Source organism: Nelumbo nucifera, chromosome 6 (assembly GCF_055504915.1).
Source record: "Nelumbo nucifera cultivar China Antique chromosome 6, China Antique-T2T, whole genome shotgun sequence".
NCBI classification, from domain to species: Eukaryota; Viridiplantae; Streptophyta; class Magnoliopsida; order Proteales; family Nelumbonaceae; genus Nelumbo; species Nelumbo nucifera.
In genome coordinates, this window is record NC_142654.1 from 54,809,547 (window position 1) to 54,827,468 (window position 17,922).

The window sequence follows — 17,922 nt, forward strand, 5'->3', positions numbered from 1 at the left end:
TCACCTTGGTGCCTTAAAAACTATGATGGAAGCCTAATCAAAGTTATACCAATTAGAGAAATAAAATCTACAAATCTTAAGAAGACCTAAGGAGAAGTTAGATATTACCCAGAAATAAATGAAAAAGAAGTTCATCAGCAACATAGATTTACATGCCATGGCTCCAGATGTTCTACATGAATGAGAAGATTATAAGTAACAGCAGTCTACATGTTCTACATGATGATGAGTTTAATCAGTCAGCATTGTGTTGTGGATGCTTTTACAGTCGCTAACATCAGCAGTGATGGACAGCAGCAGTAATGGGCGATTAACTAAGTGTTCTCATCTTATCTAATTCAGTGTTCTCATCTTAGTGTTCTCATCTTCAGTGTACTCATCTTATCTAGCTAGATACAGTTCTATTTTATCTAGTAGGGAGTCTTATCTGTTCAGTGTTCTTATCTAAATTCAGTAGTATAGATCAGTAGGAAGTCCTCCTAAAAGTGGGATTCTTATCTTCTTGTAATCTCCTATTTAAAGGAGCTAATGATATTCAATAGAGGCATCGAAATTCTCAGTCAAGACAGAGTAGAGGAGAGTTGGTAATCTCTTGAACAAATCACCATTAAGGCGCCAAGATAGGTTCCTCAAGAAAAGGGAGGAACAAGGGAAAACAGGAGGTTTTCCCCGTGGACCGACCCGTGACAAGATCCTATTTGCGGGCCCTTAACAATTTGGTATCAGAGCAAGGCGTCATGGGTGACCTTGAGCAGTTGTCGACTAGGGTTCATGAACTAGAGCACAAGCTCGTGGAAAACAGCACAGAGGTGCGCGAGATCAAGGAAGACATCCGAGAATTAAGGCGCATGATGGAGCTCTATTTTTCTAGCAAGGAGAGGAATCCAAAAGGGGTTGCAACCACAAACGGCTGCCGTCCAGACACGGCAGAATCGTCCGGCGAGCGGTAGGTCGTCGCCCAGGGAGCTGCGATCGTTCCCAAATACAGCAAGCTGGAGTTCCCTTCCTATAACGGCGCGGGAGATCTGTTGGGATGGCTGTACAGATGTGAGCAGTTCTTCCGCAACCAACGGACAGAGGACAGAGACAAGGTAAGCTTAGCCGCATTCCACATGACGGAGGAGGCGCAGCTCTGGTTTTATAGATTAGAGCAGGAGGAACCCGGGCTCAGTTAGACCCAATTAAAATCCTACTGCCTTCTCAGATTTGGGCCCCCATTAACAAGCAACCCATTAGGCGAACTAATCAACCTCAAACAGACGGGAACGGTGGCTGAATATCAACATCAGTTTAAGACCCTCCTTGCAAGAGCATCATCGGTACGACCAGACCAGCAGGTCGACATGTTCACTGCGGGGTTAGCAGAAACTTTGAGGGTGGATGTTGAGATGCAAAATCCACCCAATCTGGTTACTACTATGAATTTGGCTCGCGCTTTTGAATGCAAGCTGCAACTCAACCGCGGAAGTATTAGTATGGGGAGGCCTCAAACAGCATGGGCACCCCCAAAACCACTCGGCATGGCCCCATCTTCTGCAGCCAGCCGGGAACAGAAACCACAGCCAAGCCACGATTCCAGATCGGCATCCAGTTTGGGAAGCAACGTGGTGGCACCCCTTGTTAAGCACTTGTCTAGGGCTGAGATGGCGGAACGCAGGGCGAGGGGACAGTGTTTTAATTGTGATGAACTTTACTCAGCAGGGCACAAGTGCAAGAGACTTTTCTGCCTCTTGGTGGAACAAGAGGAAGATGAGGATGAACCCTCTTCATTGGAACCCGATCCAGGAGGGCAAAAACATTCCACCTATCCTAGATTCCTTTGACTGTGTTTCAAGACACCTATCCCGAATTCGAGCTTGAGGACAAGCTCTTAGTCTAGGAGGGGAGTAATGTTGTGGATGCTTTTACAGCCGCTAACAGCAACAGTGATGGACAGCAACAATAATGGGCGATTAACTCAGTGTTCTCATCTTATCTAATTCAGTTTTCTCATCTTAGTGTTCTCATCTTCAGTGTACTCATCTTATCTAGCTAGATACAGTTTTATCTTATCTAGTAGGGAGTCTTATCTTATCTAGTAGGGAGTCTTATCTGTTCAGTGTTCTTATCTAAATTCAGTAGTATAGATCAGTAGGGAGTCCTCCTAAAAGTGGGATTCTTATCTTCTTGTAATCTCCTATTTAAAGGAGCTAATGATATTCAATAGAGGCATCGAAATTCTCAGTCAAGACAGAGTAGAGGAGAGTTGGTGATCTCTTGAACAAATCACCATTAAGGCGCCAAGATAGGTTCCTCAAGAAAAAGGAGGAACAAGGGAAAACATGAGGTTTTCCCCGTGGACCGACCCGTGACGAGATCCTATTCACGGGCCCTTAACACATTGATGGCACATTATCTTAGACACCTATTGGCAAGGGGACTACCTAATGTTCACATTAAATTTCTTGAAATAACAATTTCAAGTGGAAACAAGAGAATTCGATTAAAAAGACCATTAAATAAGCTGAGCTTCCAATGCTTAAGAAGCAAAATAAAGAATGGAAGAGAACAACTTACCCAATGCACCACCATCTTTTCCAAGAACAACACCTATGCGAATGAGTGCCAATCTTACATCCTTGTTTACTTTTAGTGCCCTTGCTTCCCATTCTCTACAAACCTGAAAGAAAATATGTATTGGTGCAAGATGGGAAAACAATTAAGGCCTATTTGGCATCCTTACCAAGACAATTTTCAACAGGTTATACGTGATATCATGGAACAAATCTATAAATGCTACAGATTAAACAAAACCAAAGAAATAATGCCAAGTTTTTCTAAATACTTCTCTGAGAGAGAGAGAGAGAGAGAGATGAAATAGTGATTTCTACCTCAGCCAAGTAATCATTTCCTGATGGACTTTGTTCATCAAATACATTGGTTTCACTAGTGCCTGGAAGTGTGCCAACAACCAAAAAAAAATTAAGAATACCAACAAATATCACCTTATAGAAAAATGCACCGATGTAAAGAAATAATTTCACATCCACAATAAGCATTGTAATATATGGAATTAATGTTAATCCCTATGCTCCAAATACATCATTATGTACATAGCCTCTGCATTTTGTTGAGACAGATCTTTTTCTTTTTAATTTTGTGTTTGGGTATAGTGTCATCAAAAAGAACCTTGGTTGCTTTTTCTTTTTTGGAAATGTAAGTGTCAGTTGTCAGAATTTATAATTCCAAAGGCAGAATTCACTCCAAGGTCTAGGTTTGAAACCTCTTCAAACTTGACAAACAAATCTAATTGCCACCTCCTAGATTATTAAGTTAATGTTTCAGAGTAGCAATTACTGAGTTTTAACCTCTCCTGGATACATTGGTAAGTAAATAAAACATGCAAAAATATGTATTTACATTTCAATAATATAACATTTTGGATCAGTGTCATAATGTTTAGCTTAAACATGAGTTTCCTAAATTGCAATTGATAGATGGAATCACTTACCAACACCTTCATCAAGAAAAGTTTTCTCCAGGTTCTATGGCCAGAAGATGATAATTAGCATGTAGTGGCATTTCTGTTTCTATGACATGTAATGACCTTCTATCATTTTATTGTTCCTAATGCCATGCTTTTATTTAGCCTCTTTAATTTCCATATTCCCCTCTTTTTTTATGATTCTTCCCATATGTGATACTTTTCACATGTGTGCCACTTTGAGAAAAGGCAATAACATTCAAGCAAGAGATAGATGCATGACAGATATGCGAATGTGCTAAATAGGAAGTGGATTGATAGTAAGTAACAACCATTCAAAGGTCAAATAGAATAAGAGAGGAACAGTAGACTATTGCGTTAAAGGACAAACCATAATAACCAACAGCTGTTGCACTGACCAAAACTGAAGGCCTAACATCATCTTGGGTGTTATTTATTATATCTACAACCTTCAAAAAGAGTTATAATGGTTAGTGAAAAACCAACTACAAATCTTCATTTGTAAGCTTTTCTAATAGATCACCCTTGAAGAATAGAGGGTTAAGTAAAAAATCAATGGTGACCTTTGAGGTGACACTTATTCTGCTGTCCTTGATCTCTTGCTTGATCTGCATAACAATCAGACATTTATATAATAATAAAAATACTTTTATGACATCAATTTCATGTATGTCACCAATGGAAAGAAAAAAAAGTAACATATAAGCATGTCTATGTACTCTTAATACCAAGAAAATATGGTGCACAAAGGGTTAAATGATACTGAAGGAATTCAATTGGGAGACCAAAATGCATTTATGAGCACACACCATGCTTTATCTCCATTAGAGTTTGTTGGAGAAATTCTATTTGGTAAATAGGATGCTAGAAAATATAAACAAATTTGGAAACTGCATAAGCACAGCCCCCATAGTTCTATAGCCTGAGTGCCTGCATACAACATGGGGATTTTAGTGGTTTCCCTTTGTTTGATCACCCCCCACCACAAAAATAAAGGGCCGGGGGGAGGGAGAGGGAGGAAGCTTATGTATGGGCATATATTTTAGATCTTCAGGAAAAGCTTGGGTCTTAGCTTCAACATTAGTTTGGAAAAATAAAATCAATAACATAATATAAAATATTTTCTATTTACACTATAATGCTAGTAAAAATTGCAAATAAGAGATTTTATATTTTATGCACATAAAAGAAATGAAAAAGAAAGATAGTTGTTGTGGGATATGCAGGAAAATTGCTGTCTTCACCGGGCACCCATCCCAAAAAAACGTGTCAATATTTCAGAATAAATTCTTGGGAACTTTCTCTAAGCTTCCAAGAGAAGAACCATCATCAACATGAGATCTCGTGGAAATTGGAAAATAGCCATTTCCTCTAGATGAAAAAAAAAATCTTCGCATATGCTTTAAGATGGAATAGGTTCTCAAAAAGAATTTGAAGCGTAACTAGAATATGAATGTTTAAGAATTTTAGTACAAGGGCATGCTGCCAAATAACACTGGGATTCATGCATATGTAGCAAATGTCAGAATTCATGGACTTTACTGAACACGGGATCCTTCAAATGGCATTTCTACTCCATTTGTTGAATGAAAAAATTCTTTACATGTCAGTGAGTGTAGTTTTATTTCATATTCTTCATTTCTCAGTCTATTCACGAACTAAAAAAGTGTACTATAAAACCACTTCTTGGGACCGATCTCTCCATCTTAAATGATTTCTAGAATCTTCAGACTTTTTTAGTTCAATCTAGAAATATCTGGATGTTGATTCTTGCAGTGAATTACCAACAAAGATTCTTTCAGTGAAAGTAGCACCTTCAAGTAGTTCAAAAGAAGTCATCATAGATCATATTAGTCATGGACTCAAGGTAGTCAGGAGCTACAGAATAACAGCTATTGATAGACAAAAAGATCATATTATTCAGGAAGCATTCAAGAATTTTGGATACTGCCTACAACATTTTGCATTATCTGAAGCATTATTTGGTGTCAACAAATTTTTCTTATTAGTTGTTATGCTTCATTCAAAAGGAAAGGTGTAGAACAAGAACATTTTGCAATATCTGCTACCAACCTCAAATGACCATCTTGTACTTATGGGCATTCCAGCCAAATTCACAACAGCATTTGATCCTTGAATGCAATCTTTCCACTCAGGTTCCTCTGCAATTAAAATTCCCGGGAATTCCTTGGCTACACATATCAGGAAGCACAAATAGGATGTCAACTGAACATAATAATGCCAAATTGTAGATAAATGCGAAATATATAGCAGCTTGGCCTGTCCTAGAAACAGATCCACATAACAACTCTTTAAATAAGAATAAAAACACACAAATGTCTTTTACAGTTCATTGGCAAGATTTTTTTTTTCTTTTTGATAAGTAATTTCATTAGAAAATCAGAATATACATCAATACAAGCAACCCAGGGAGAGGTGCGAGATTCCCCTCATCCTAAAAAGTACATATTACATTTAAGCCCAAAATAATTGATCCCTATAAACCCCTTGTTTAGCTAGAAGGTCAGCCAGTCCATTATCCAATCTCCTCTCCCAAAATACATTCACTGTTGTGTTACTGGTAAGCCATTTAACCTTCTCGAGTTAATCCCCATATTCCCAAATAACAGTCTCCAGATTTTGTAGCCATGCCACAGTTCTTGAGTTCATTGGCAAGAAATCCCCACAATTATTACAACGATTCACAGCATGCCAGAGTTACCAAAAAACCATTACCTCTTACCAGGAAAAACTAATTGTGCTTTTGACTTAGACCGCGTCAGAACACAAATACGGTGATTATCTGCATTACAATAGAAGAAACCAATATTTACATTACTGATTTTAGATAAGAAAGGAAACTACACATGCTCAGTGCAGGGAGTCCAGAATAAATGGGATTATAAAAGATGTGTAAGAATTAACAATAATGGAATAAGGATAAACATGTTCCGTTGTGTAATACAGATGGGATGTACCATCTATGAAAAGTATTATGATAAAGCATGTCTATAGTAGGCGATCAAGACTACAATCAGCCTTGAACCCTAAATAAATTTCAGATTAGAAAAAGTAGAAGAAAAGAAGAGAAAGGGAGAAAAGAGAGGAGAAGAATTGGAGAAACAAAGGTTGAAAGAAGGGACAGATTCTCAATGATCTGCCGCCGCCACTCTCTTAGTATTTATAGGTTATGTTCAGTACATAGGGAAAATGACAGATCTGCCCTTAGTACTTACATGACAAATAAAGCAAATAAAAAACTGAAATAACAAACTGACCAACTGACACTACCATGACTGAAACAAATAATTACACATACTGTCCTACGAACACAGTGGGGACCACAGCTGTGGGGCCCACATCAGTGTTCTCTACATCTATCAAATGCTTGTACCATGCCTTTTTAAGAATCTCCTAGATAAGATTTCAACTCTATTTGGTGATTGTGACATGTTGAAGTTCGACCTGCCCTAGAATTCTGTCTTGTTCGTTGACTGTAAAGTAAAGTGAACAGCAAGAAGTAGAAGTAGGAGAGGAAAGAAAAAGAGAGAAAAAAGAGAAGGTCTGGTTCGAATAAGAGAAAAAGTTATCCCTAGATTCGGCTAGACCTATTATTATATTATTAACTTATTGGAAAAGACTTAAGTGCCCTTATTTAAGTAAGAGGCACTCGAACTAACATAATAGTACACATCAACATTCTCAACAAGTGCAAAGACCAAAATACCCCTTCACTAACACCACTAACACTCCCCCTCAAGCTGGTGAATATATATCATATAATCCCAGCTTGTTACATATGTAGTCCACTCTCCCCCGACTCAAACCTTTTGTAAACAAGTCTGCCCACTAGTTTCCCGTACTAACATATGCAGTTTCTATCACTCCATTCAGCAGCTTCTCTCTCACAAAATGACAGTCAACTTCGATGTGCTTGGTTCTTTCATGAAACACCGGATTGGAAGAGATATGAACCGCTGCCTGATTGTCACAATAGAGCTTCATTGGAGTACTGATGTCATATCCTATCTCCTGTAGAAGGTTCCTTAGCCACACTAATTCACAAGCAGTATGTGCCATGGCCCTATATTCTGCTTCTGCACTGCTTCTTGCCACAACTGTTTGCTTCTTACTTTTCCACGTTACCAGGTTACCCCCCAGAAAGGTGCAATAGCCTGTGGTAGATCGTCTATCAGACATAGAACCTGCCCAATCAGCATCAGTGTACCCTTCTACTACCAGTTTTCCACCACTCCTGTACAGCAAACCACGACCAGGAGCTCCTTTCAGATACCTCACAATCCTTAGCACTGCATTCCAATGTGGGACCAAAGGTTTCTGCATGAACTGACTCACCACACTAACCGCAAATGAAATATCTGGCCGAGTAATGGTTAGATAGTTTAGTTTGCCTACAAGTCGTCGGTATCTGCCAGGGTCTTCAAATACTTCACCTATATCACTGCTCAGCCTCGTATTTGTTTCCATAGGTGTCTCAGTCAGTTTAGTACCCAGCAACCCTGTTTCTTCCAGTAAATCAAGCACATATTTCCTCTGACACAAATTAATGCCATGCTTAGATCTTGCTACCTCTATGGCCCAAGAAGTATTTCAACTTGCCAAGGTCCTTTGTCTGAAAGTGTTCCTGTAGGAATGCCTTCAATCTGTCAATGCCCATTTTATCATTCCCAGTCACAACGATATCATCCACATACACCACCAATATTATTTTGCCTGCCGAAGAGTCAAGACTGAAGACAAAGTGATCAACTTGGCACTGTTTCATACCAAACTTCTTGACCACCTCACTAAACCTACCAAACCATGCTCGAGGGGACTATTTAAGTCCATATATAGCCTTCTCAAGTCTGCATACCTTACCATCCTCCCCCTGAGCAACAAACCCTGGTGGTTGCTCCATGTAGACCTCCTCGAGCAAATCACCATGCAAAAAGGCATTTTTGATATCTAGCTAATGTAGAGGCCAATCATACATAGCTGCAAGAGAGATGACGACACGAACTGACTCTATCTTAGCAACCGGGGAGAATGTCTTTGTGTAGTCAATGCCATAGGTTTGGGAGTACCCTTTGGCAACCAGCCGCGCCTTCAGGCGCTCAACACGACCATCTGGCAAGTACTTAACACTATACACCCACTTACAACCGACAGCCTACATCCCAGGAGGAAGAGCGGTGAGGTCCCAAGTGTGATTATGATGTAGAGCAGAGAGCTCTTCTTCCATAGCACGGCACCACTCTGGAGAGGTAAGGGCTTCCTAGACATCCTTAGGAACAACCACGAAGGATAACAAAGAGATGAACTGACGATGGGAGGCAGAGAGGTGAGTAAGTGAAACAAAATTGGAAATAGGGTGAAGGGTGCAGGTACGTTTACCTTTTCGGAAGGCAATAGGAAGATCTAGGTCGGAAGCTGGTGTCGGAGCTGGAGCTGGATCTGTCGACGGTGATGAAGCCAGAGGAGCTGCAGCCGGTACACGCGGGCGATGTGTATACACGTGACGGATGGGTGGACGGTCAACAGACGTTGGCACCGGAAGCAAGGACGTAGGCATGACTGGAACCAGAGGAGGTGGATCAGCCACAGGAAGAGGAAGAGGAGGTGGTGATGTGGAGGAAGCAGCATCACCGGACCCCACGAAGAACGGAGTAGACTCGAAGAATGTAACATCAGCACATACCAAGGAACAACGAGAACTTGGATGATAACACTTGTACCATTTCTGAGTTAGGGAATAGCCAAGGAAGATACACTTCAGGGAATGTGCATCTAACTTGTCAGTCCCGTGACCCAGATTATGAACGAAGCAAACACACCCAAATACCCGAGGAGGAAGCGGAAACGGAGACATGTTGGGGAATAAGACACTAAAAGGAGAACGACCATCAAGAATAGAAATGGGCATCCGTTTAATTAAGAAACAAGAGGTGAGCATTGCATCGCTCCAAAAGGTTTTGGGAACATTCATGTGGTGCATGAGGGAGCGTGCCGTTTCTACAAGATGTCGGTTCTTTCTCTCAGCAACCCCATTTTGTTGCGGAGTGTAGGCACAGGAAGTTTGGTGTATAATGCCAAGTTGATCCAAGTATTCTTGAAAAGATGAAGACAAGTATTCGCGACCATTATCAGAACGGAAAATTTTGATGTGAACGCCAAATTGATTGCGCATCTTAGCATAAAATTTCTAGAAGATGGCAAATAATTCACTTCTTTCTTTCATTAAATAGAGTCACGTAATTCTTGAACAGTCATCAACAAAAATAACAAAATATCTGTATCCATTATATGACATCACTTTATAAGGACCCCAAACATCTGAATGAATTAAAGAAAAAAGACTCGACACACGGGTTATCGACCCTAGAACGAAAGGGAACACGATGGTGTTTCCCAAATTGACATGACTCACAATCTAAAACAGAAAGTTGACTCAATGAAGGGACTAAGGACTGCAACACTTTCAGCGAAGGATGACCAAATCTACAATGCCACTGGAGAGGAGAAATGGATGACTGGAGGGTTGTTGACATTCTTCCACCACCATCAAGATAATACAGTCCACCGGCTTCATGCCCTCCACCAATCTTCATCCCCGTCTTGAGATCCTGAAAAACACACATAGAGGGGTAAAATGTGATGGAGCACTTAAGGGACTTGGTCAGCTTACTAATAGACATAAGATTAAATGGAAGCTTAGGTACAAATAAAACAGAGGATAGGGATATAGGGTCTAGGTCAACATTACCAACACCACGGATAGATGATGTGGAGCCATTAGCAAGGGTAACAGATTGTGATGTTGAGCAATGAGTGAGAGATGAAAACACACCTGGAGTTCCCGTCATGTGATCGGAGGCTCCAGAGTCAATAATCCAGGGGTTGGGTGTGGATGCCAAACAAGCCATACCTGAGTGTGCAAAGGAGCTGTGTTCTGCTACGACTTGGATTGAACAAACCTTTCATACTCATCCCGAGGAACACTCACCATCTCCTTGCCTAGACCATCTGAGGGAGTAGAAGGCATCGGGTCAGCTGATCGGTTCTCCTGTCTAGAGCTGAAACTGGTGTCACTAGTCATGGCATGGTTGGCCCACGTCGAGGGAGAAGTCATAGCAATAGTTAATAGTATGTCCATCCAAACCACAATGAGTACACTTCCGTGGACCCGAGCCACGTCCTCTACCACAAGCTCCCCCTGAATCTCTGCCTCCAGTACGACCAGCACCACGAATATGTGTAGGTCCACCACTACCACTCCTGCCAGGCTGGGCTCCTCGAGCCCCACTTCTGCCACCTCGACCTCTCGATACTGCAAATGTTGATTTATCTGAGACATTAAAATCCATAGATCCAATGGAAGCCCTCCGAAGACGAGCAAACACCTCCTCTAAAGATGGAAGAGCAGATCCCCCTAGTATCTAGGCTCGTACTGGTTCATACTCAGACTTCAGCCCCACCAGAAACCGTGTCACATCAAGCTGCTCTCGCTGTTGCTGTTGAACTTTGACATCAGAAGTGAGAGGATGATAGATGTTTAACTCATTACGAACATTTCTCACACTAGCATAGTACTCCTCAAGGCTCTGATTTCCCTGTTGCAGATTGAAGTATTCCTGATACAGTTGATATACCCTAGTGGTATTATCCTGACCTGAATACAGTTTCTTAGCATGATCCCACACCTCTTTGGCTGTGTCAAGAAACATGAAGTTCACACTGATTCTGGGTTCCATACTGTTCCACAACCATGTGATGATCTATGCATCTTCCTGTTCCCAGTCTTCATACTCCTGAGAATTAGCGGGGGGTTTCTCCTCTCTTATGTGCTTCACTTTCTTCTTTGCCTTCAAAAAAACCTCTACAGACTTGGCCCAAGGGACATAATTCTCTCCATTCAGTTTAATGGAGGTCATTTGGACATTCAGGTAGTCAGTAGATATCATGACACTAGGTTTACTATCACTATTATCTGCCATTGCCGAACTCCCTTATCACTGAATTCTGAGCACTACACACTGCACACAACACACAAACACTTCACCGAAATCTGCACACTGATTTCAACAGTAATAAATGCTGAGAACTGCAACACCACAAACCCTACTCACCGAAGTCTGCACACCAATTTCAGCAATATTAAATGCTGAAAACCACACTTGTAACACCACAAACCCTAACCCACAGCTACCGGAAGTTTCACCATTAAGTAGACACTATTGCCCTTCGAATCACACACAAACCAAAATAAACCCTAGCATAAACCCTAGCATACTGCAATCTAAAAACCCATCATACGAACTGTACTACACCTCTCATGTATTCCATAACAGAAAATATGCATAAAAAAAACTTTACCTCATCGCCTGAAGGCCAACCACATGAAGGACTGAGACACCACTGCACCACACGTACCAGCCCTAATTAGGGCTTAGAAACCACAGCAACCAATCACCAACGACACAATCGGAGGCATAGGAACCTCCAAGGGAAGAGGATGATCACTCCTTCTAGCAAGTCTGATTTGTTCAATGTTGCTCTTATACCATGTTGAAGTTCGACCTGCCCTAGAATTCTGTCTTGTTCGTTGACTGTAAAGTAAAGTGAACAGCAAGAAGTAGAAGTAGGAGAGGAAAGAAGAAGAGAGAAAAGAGAGGTCTGGTTCGAATAAGAGAAAAAGTTATCCCTAGATTCGGCCAGACCTGTTATTATATTATTAACTTATTGGAAAAGACTTAAGTGCCCTTATTTAAGTAAGAGGCACTCGAACTAACATAACAGTACACATCAACATTCTCAACAAGTGCAAAGACCAAAATACCCCTTCACTAACACCACTAACATGACATATAGTGCATTCATTTGGACGACCAAACCAAACTTCAAATGAAAGTCTCTATTTAGGCTAAAAACATAAATACCAGTTGTTTACACAAAATGAAAATCTTTTTCTACACAACTAGGGAAATCCGGAAAAAAAAAAAAAAAAAACAAGAAAGACTATTTGAAAGTATAGAACTAAACAAATGGGCTGTTCTCAGTGAAATCATTTCACAGGAAACTGAACCAATGCAGTACGAGTGAACTTCCTGATAGAAAAATCCAGCAGTCTGCTCTCTCTAAAATTAACTTTTTTGTTTGGACGGTAGTATCCAAGAAGTGTTCGACTTGTGATGGGCTGCAAAGCAGGGGGCATGCTCTCTTTTATTCCACAGACGTGGAGACAGTAAATCACCTACTCTTGCATTTCCCATTTACAGCCACAGTGCAGAGCACAGTTCTTGCAATGTTCCAATGGGTGGTGTGCTTCCCAATGTCCACCATGTCACTTATGCATAGCTGGCGTGCTTAAGTAAAAAGGCAGAATTGTCTGGGGCCTACTTCCATTGTCTGTGGTCTGGTGTGTTTGGAGAAGAGAAATGATTGGATATTTCAGAACCATAGTTCCAAAGAGGAGTGCGGTACTGGGAAGAACCAAAGGGAAGATATGTTCTTGGTTGTCAGTGCAGAAGGAATCCAGAAATTTAGACTGCAGCAGATTTTTTGATAAAGACATACTAATTCTTGTTAACATCTTGCTAACAGAATTTGTATATTATTCAGTCACAATGGTTCTTCACTGATAATGTCTACCAGTAGGACCCACAAAAGGTTGGTCCTGGCTACTTATAACACTATAACATGTCAGGAAAGTTTGCATATAATTGAGGATTTCTATATATAGTACATGGAATATAGATGTATGGTGTAATCAAGGACAAACTATATGACAGGAGGCAATTATGTCTATAGGATTTAACTGTAAAACAATAAAAAGAGGCGCAATCTTAGCCATATGAGGGCATGCTAGTATAGGCACTGCCATCAACTTCCATAGGAAATTACCAAAAACCTAGGCCTCACAAAGTATTCCTGTATGCGATGACAGTGCCCATATTACAATGCACCCAAATTTCCAGAATTGTTCAGAAAAATAAACTTCAACTACCAGACAGATGAGACCAAGCATGGTAAGGAACCTGCAAATTACTCAAGGATATCAAATGAACAGACCCCCATCTAATAACAAGGAAGGACCTGAAAACTGATACTCTGATATGCAAGATAATGCATGGAATTTTCAAGAACAAGAAGCAAACATATTTGAGAGTACAAAACATTAAAAGTTATTAACATCTCTTTAATGCGGTTTAAGATTGCGATGATAGTTGTACTACATTACAGACAAATAAGATTCAGGAACATGATACAGATTTTAGTGAAAATCATATACAAAGTTCTTTCAACATTTATCAGCCTATGTCTTGCCTTGAAATCCTATTCTATTCATGTTTTATATGGTCAACCTTATTATTATAAACCATAATATAATGCAATTATTATAGCATTGCTACAAAGTCGAGAAACCATTACCTGCATGCAGCCTTTGGACCAATCTTTTACCTATAAAACCTGTAGCTCCTGTTATTGATACAACCATCCGATTATCCTACAATGGACTCAAATGAGTCAATGAAATACTCGTGGAAATACAAAATTTATCAAATAGACTTCTTGAGTCCTGACAGCCACAAAATCCATTTCATTGACACTACATGGGTGCCTTGGCTCTTATATGCATTAGACCTGTTCATGGGCTGAGCCCAGGCTTAGCTTTTGTCAAAATTTGAATGGACTTGGCCAAAGAACCCAAGCCCAAAGCAATGTAAAATGTTCATGGCCGAGCCTGAAGCACAGCCCATGAACAGGCCTAACATGCATCAACAGGCTCTATCCAATAGGTAGGCCATATCAAGTTCTAGGATGGGCAAAGGCTACAAGACAATAATGAGATACTATAAATTAACCATCTGTTTGAAAGACAAAATTGATATGTAGAAGAAATCTAATAAATAGATTGCAAGTAGAACCGTAGAAGTCACCAGTTCCTTTCATTTCAATGTTTGGACTACGTCCCTTTATAGGGGATATGAGCAAAGCTACTGACCAAATTGATCAGTAGCTGCCTGTGATGGATGTAGAAGTTGTTTTGGAAAAGTATTTGCATTTCTCACAGCTATAAAGCACTTTCCCAAAAGAAATTCCCATAATAAGAATTTGAACACTGGTGGGATGACAAGGTGGTAAAGAAAATTGGTTGGATAGCCCAAAGACATTTTGCCATGCAGTTAAAACTGAATTTCTCATTCATGGGGCACCTTCTTTAGCATAATAGAAGTTAAAATGAATGGGTAGAACCTAAGAAGTAGGCATATTCTATGATACAATTGTGTCAGGCAAATTAATTTCTGGGAAGATTTAGCATAACCAGTTCTCATTAAAATCTAAGTTATATTCATGAGGGAAAAATATAAAGCAGGGCCAGGAAAGAACTAAAAAAAAAATAGAAATGATTAGATCAATGGAAGATATTGATTCTTATAGTCATAGAAATATCAAGCTGCAATGCACATAGCAGAAAGTCATTTTTTTCCTTCAACAGTCACTCCCACCGACACTAATATCACTCAAAGCCCATACCAGGAAAACCCTGATCCGCGTTACTATCTATAAAAGAAAAGAAAAAAAAAATGTAAAGAGAAGGCAACTGTTTGGAACAACTGAATTAATAACGAAGAATATCATTGAAGGGGAAAACCGAAATATTAATGCAGAACAACATATTCAAACAAATACAAGTGTTCACTGTTCAGTAACATTCTTAGTAGGTTAAAAGCAGAAAATCAAATCACAACATAGAAGAGGCAGCTGGGATATCTGGAAAATTGGAAGAAAGAACTCAAATACAACCACTGAAAAAAAAAATAAGGAAATGCAGTGACCGCCAAAAAAAATCATCTCTAACACAGATGACTGAAACCAAATATCCAAAAATCCAAATATCCAAGAAAGAAAAGCAATACAAAGAAGTAATACATACCTTCTGAGTCTCATCAGAGACATTCTTGATGTTGTTGAGACAAAAGAGCCTAAATCTCTTAATCCCCCATATCTACGGACCCAGTAATAAATTTAGAGACCACAATACCACAACAAAACCATTATCAAAAGGAACAACGGTAACAATAATTATAAATACTTGAGTAAAGCTCTCGGCACTTACAGATGGAGGTTGTGCAATGTGAATCGGCAGAGATATGGAGCTTGTCCAAGAGAGAGTAGCTCCGTAGAGCTCCATTGACGAAGTAATTGAAGCTCAGAGAGGAGAAAGAACGGTAGTCATAGATGGGCGGGTTAGCGGGTAAAGTTTTATAAGCCTCACTTCGTGTTCGATTTGGAGCCACAGCAACCCAAATTCCATATCCATCGTTCGTCCCTTCTCAGCAGGAGAGTGGTATGCTTGGTTATCAGTTTTCTTCGTTACTATGCCATTTACCTTTTTGTTTTTTTTGGGTAAATTTCTTAAACTACCCGTTTAACTAATTGACTAACCTTACTATTTGAAAATTGATTAACACTATTTTACTGTTCCTTACCGTTAACGACCGTTAACAGAAAGGCAAAAAAATACTATTTTACCCTTTATTTTTTTTCAAATTTTCAAAATAAAACAGAGAAAAAGCAAAAGCTGAAATCGGTGATTTCAGCACTTATATCCCAATCATTTTTTCACCTAAAAACCCCTTTCATAACATCGGATTCTGCCTATTGGAGAATCTACGGTTTGTCGCCGCTGTGACGTCTAGCTCGAGCTTGGGAGTTTGAAGATGATGGTGAACAATGATCCAAAATGCAAAAAATAAATGAGGGAAGGGATGGGAAAAAAGACAGGGAAGAAAGAGATAAAGAGGCGGCGAACCAGCAGCACCCCTCTTCGAACAGTGAAGAGTGAAGATGCAGCTGCACACAGCAGCGAACCAGCGGCACCCCCTTCTCGCTCCGGCGGCGGCGATGACCCCTCTTCAAATAAAAACAGAGGGGCGGCGAACCAGCGGCACCCCTCTTCGAAACAGTGAAGACGCAACTGCACACAACGGCGAACCACCGACACCCCCGTTCTCGCTCCGGCAACGGCGATGACCCCTCTTCGAACGAAAACAGAGGGGCGGCGAACCAGCGACACCCCCCTTCTCGCTCCGGCAGCGGCGATGACCCCTCTTCGAATGAAAACAGAGGGGCGGCAAACCAGCGGCACCCCTTCGGTTAATGGATCAGTTTCTGCTGAAGACGGAAGATCTTCTATCGTTAAAGAGAGGTTCAACCAAAGATCTTGGCCTGACAATCGTGGCTTCCCTCTTTGTCCCCTGTTATCCGGTGACTAGGAATGGGCTGAGGTAGCCGTCCACTCTGAGCTCAGTGTTGATGGCGGCTTCTTGCTCCCACGCTGACCGGGATGTGTAGCCAGGGGTGGCCTCTCCACTCCCCTCCTCTCTAACTCTCTCTTTGACCGGGACGGCGATGACCACTCTTCGAACGAAAACAGAAGGGCGGTGGTGAACCAGCGGCACCCCTCCGGCCATTCTCCCCCATTTCTCTCTCCTGTTACAGTACCTTTCATCATCGACCTCTGCTTGAACCAGAAGCAGCGATGGCACTTTTCTCTTTAATCTCTGTTATTCTCTCACACTTTCTCTTCATTTTTTTCTTCTCCTTCTCTCCTCCGAGTCCTCTCTCATTTTACTGTTTCATCATCGCCACCACCGCTACAACTCATTGTTCCAACAGCGGATCTAAATACAACAAATAACCAAAGACTAACAGGAAATGAAAAGAGGTATTTTGGTATTAATCTGAGTTGAAGAGTATGCAAGCATACAATGAGAGAAAGAGAAATAGAGGAAGAGAGAAGGAGAGAGATGAGATGCAGAGGGGGAGGTTTGAGAATGGCGAGAGAGACCGGAGAGAGACAGAGGCGGATGGGAAGGTCTCAGAAGAAAGAGAGAGTGGGGGCTCAGGGTACGAGGGTAATATTGGATTTTAAAAAATTGTATAAGTCACGTGGGATCATATGTGCATAGATTGTGGTGAGCATTAACGAATGTTAAAGTAAGGGAAGAGTTAGTCAGTATTGTTAGTAAATTTTCAAACAGTATATACTCAGTCAATTAGTTAAACGATAAAGGTAGTATCCTGTTCCTGGCCATTTGTGAATTGTGACTGTGGGACCCCCAAATATTAATCTCATTATCGCAATTTTCTGCGCCGTAGATTTCTGTAATTATTGAATCCAACGGGTTTGAATGCCCGTTGGTAATTAACTTAAGGGATAATTACTTAAACTTTCCCTATATAATGTGTAATGACAAGAAAAACCATATATTCAGCCACAAAAAGAAAAAAAAAAAAAATCAATTGGGTTCGAATATGATACTGGAAAACTTGTTACCAATCACCAATCAGCTGGTATCATAAAATCCGAATTTTTTTGGTAAAATTCTGAATTTTTATATCTTAAGTCTTAATAATATAGAAATAGAAAA

The 17,922-nt window shown here is 40.5% G+C and overlaps 1 protein-coding gene across 1 annotated transcript in view; it reads right to left on the minus strand.

Moving 5' to 3' along the window:
• SULA (NAD(P)-binding Rossmann-fold superfamily protein) overlaps window positions 1–17,365 on the minus strand; it is a 36,701-nt gene extending 19,336 nt beyond the window's left edge. The window contains exons 1-9 of the mRNA XM_010265600.3: window positions 15,606–17,365; window positions 15,423–15,494; window positions 13,916–13,991; window positions 6,228–6,287; window positions 5,558–5,676; window positions 4,048–4,092; window positions 3,855–3,933; window positions 2,871–2,932; window positions 2,557–2,659 (exon numbers count right to left, since the gene is read on the minus strand). Coding sequence (XP_010263902.1) covers window positions 2,557–2,659; window positions 2,871–2,932; window positions 3,855–3,933; window positions 4,048–4,092; window positions 5,558–5,676; window positions 6,228–6,287; window positions 13,916–13,991; window positions 15,423–15,494; window positions 15,606–15,680 — 691 coding nt within the window. The 5' untranslated portion in view covers window positions 15,681–17,365. The remainder of the gene's footprint in view (window positions 1–2,556; window positions 2,660–2,870; window positions 2,933–3,854; window positions 3,934–4,047; window positions 4,093–5,557; window positions 5,677–6,227; window positions 6,288–13,915; window positions 13,992–15,422; window positions 15,495–15,605) is intronic.
• Window positions 17,366–17,922: the final 557 nt, after the last annotated feature.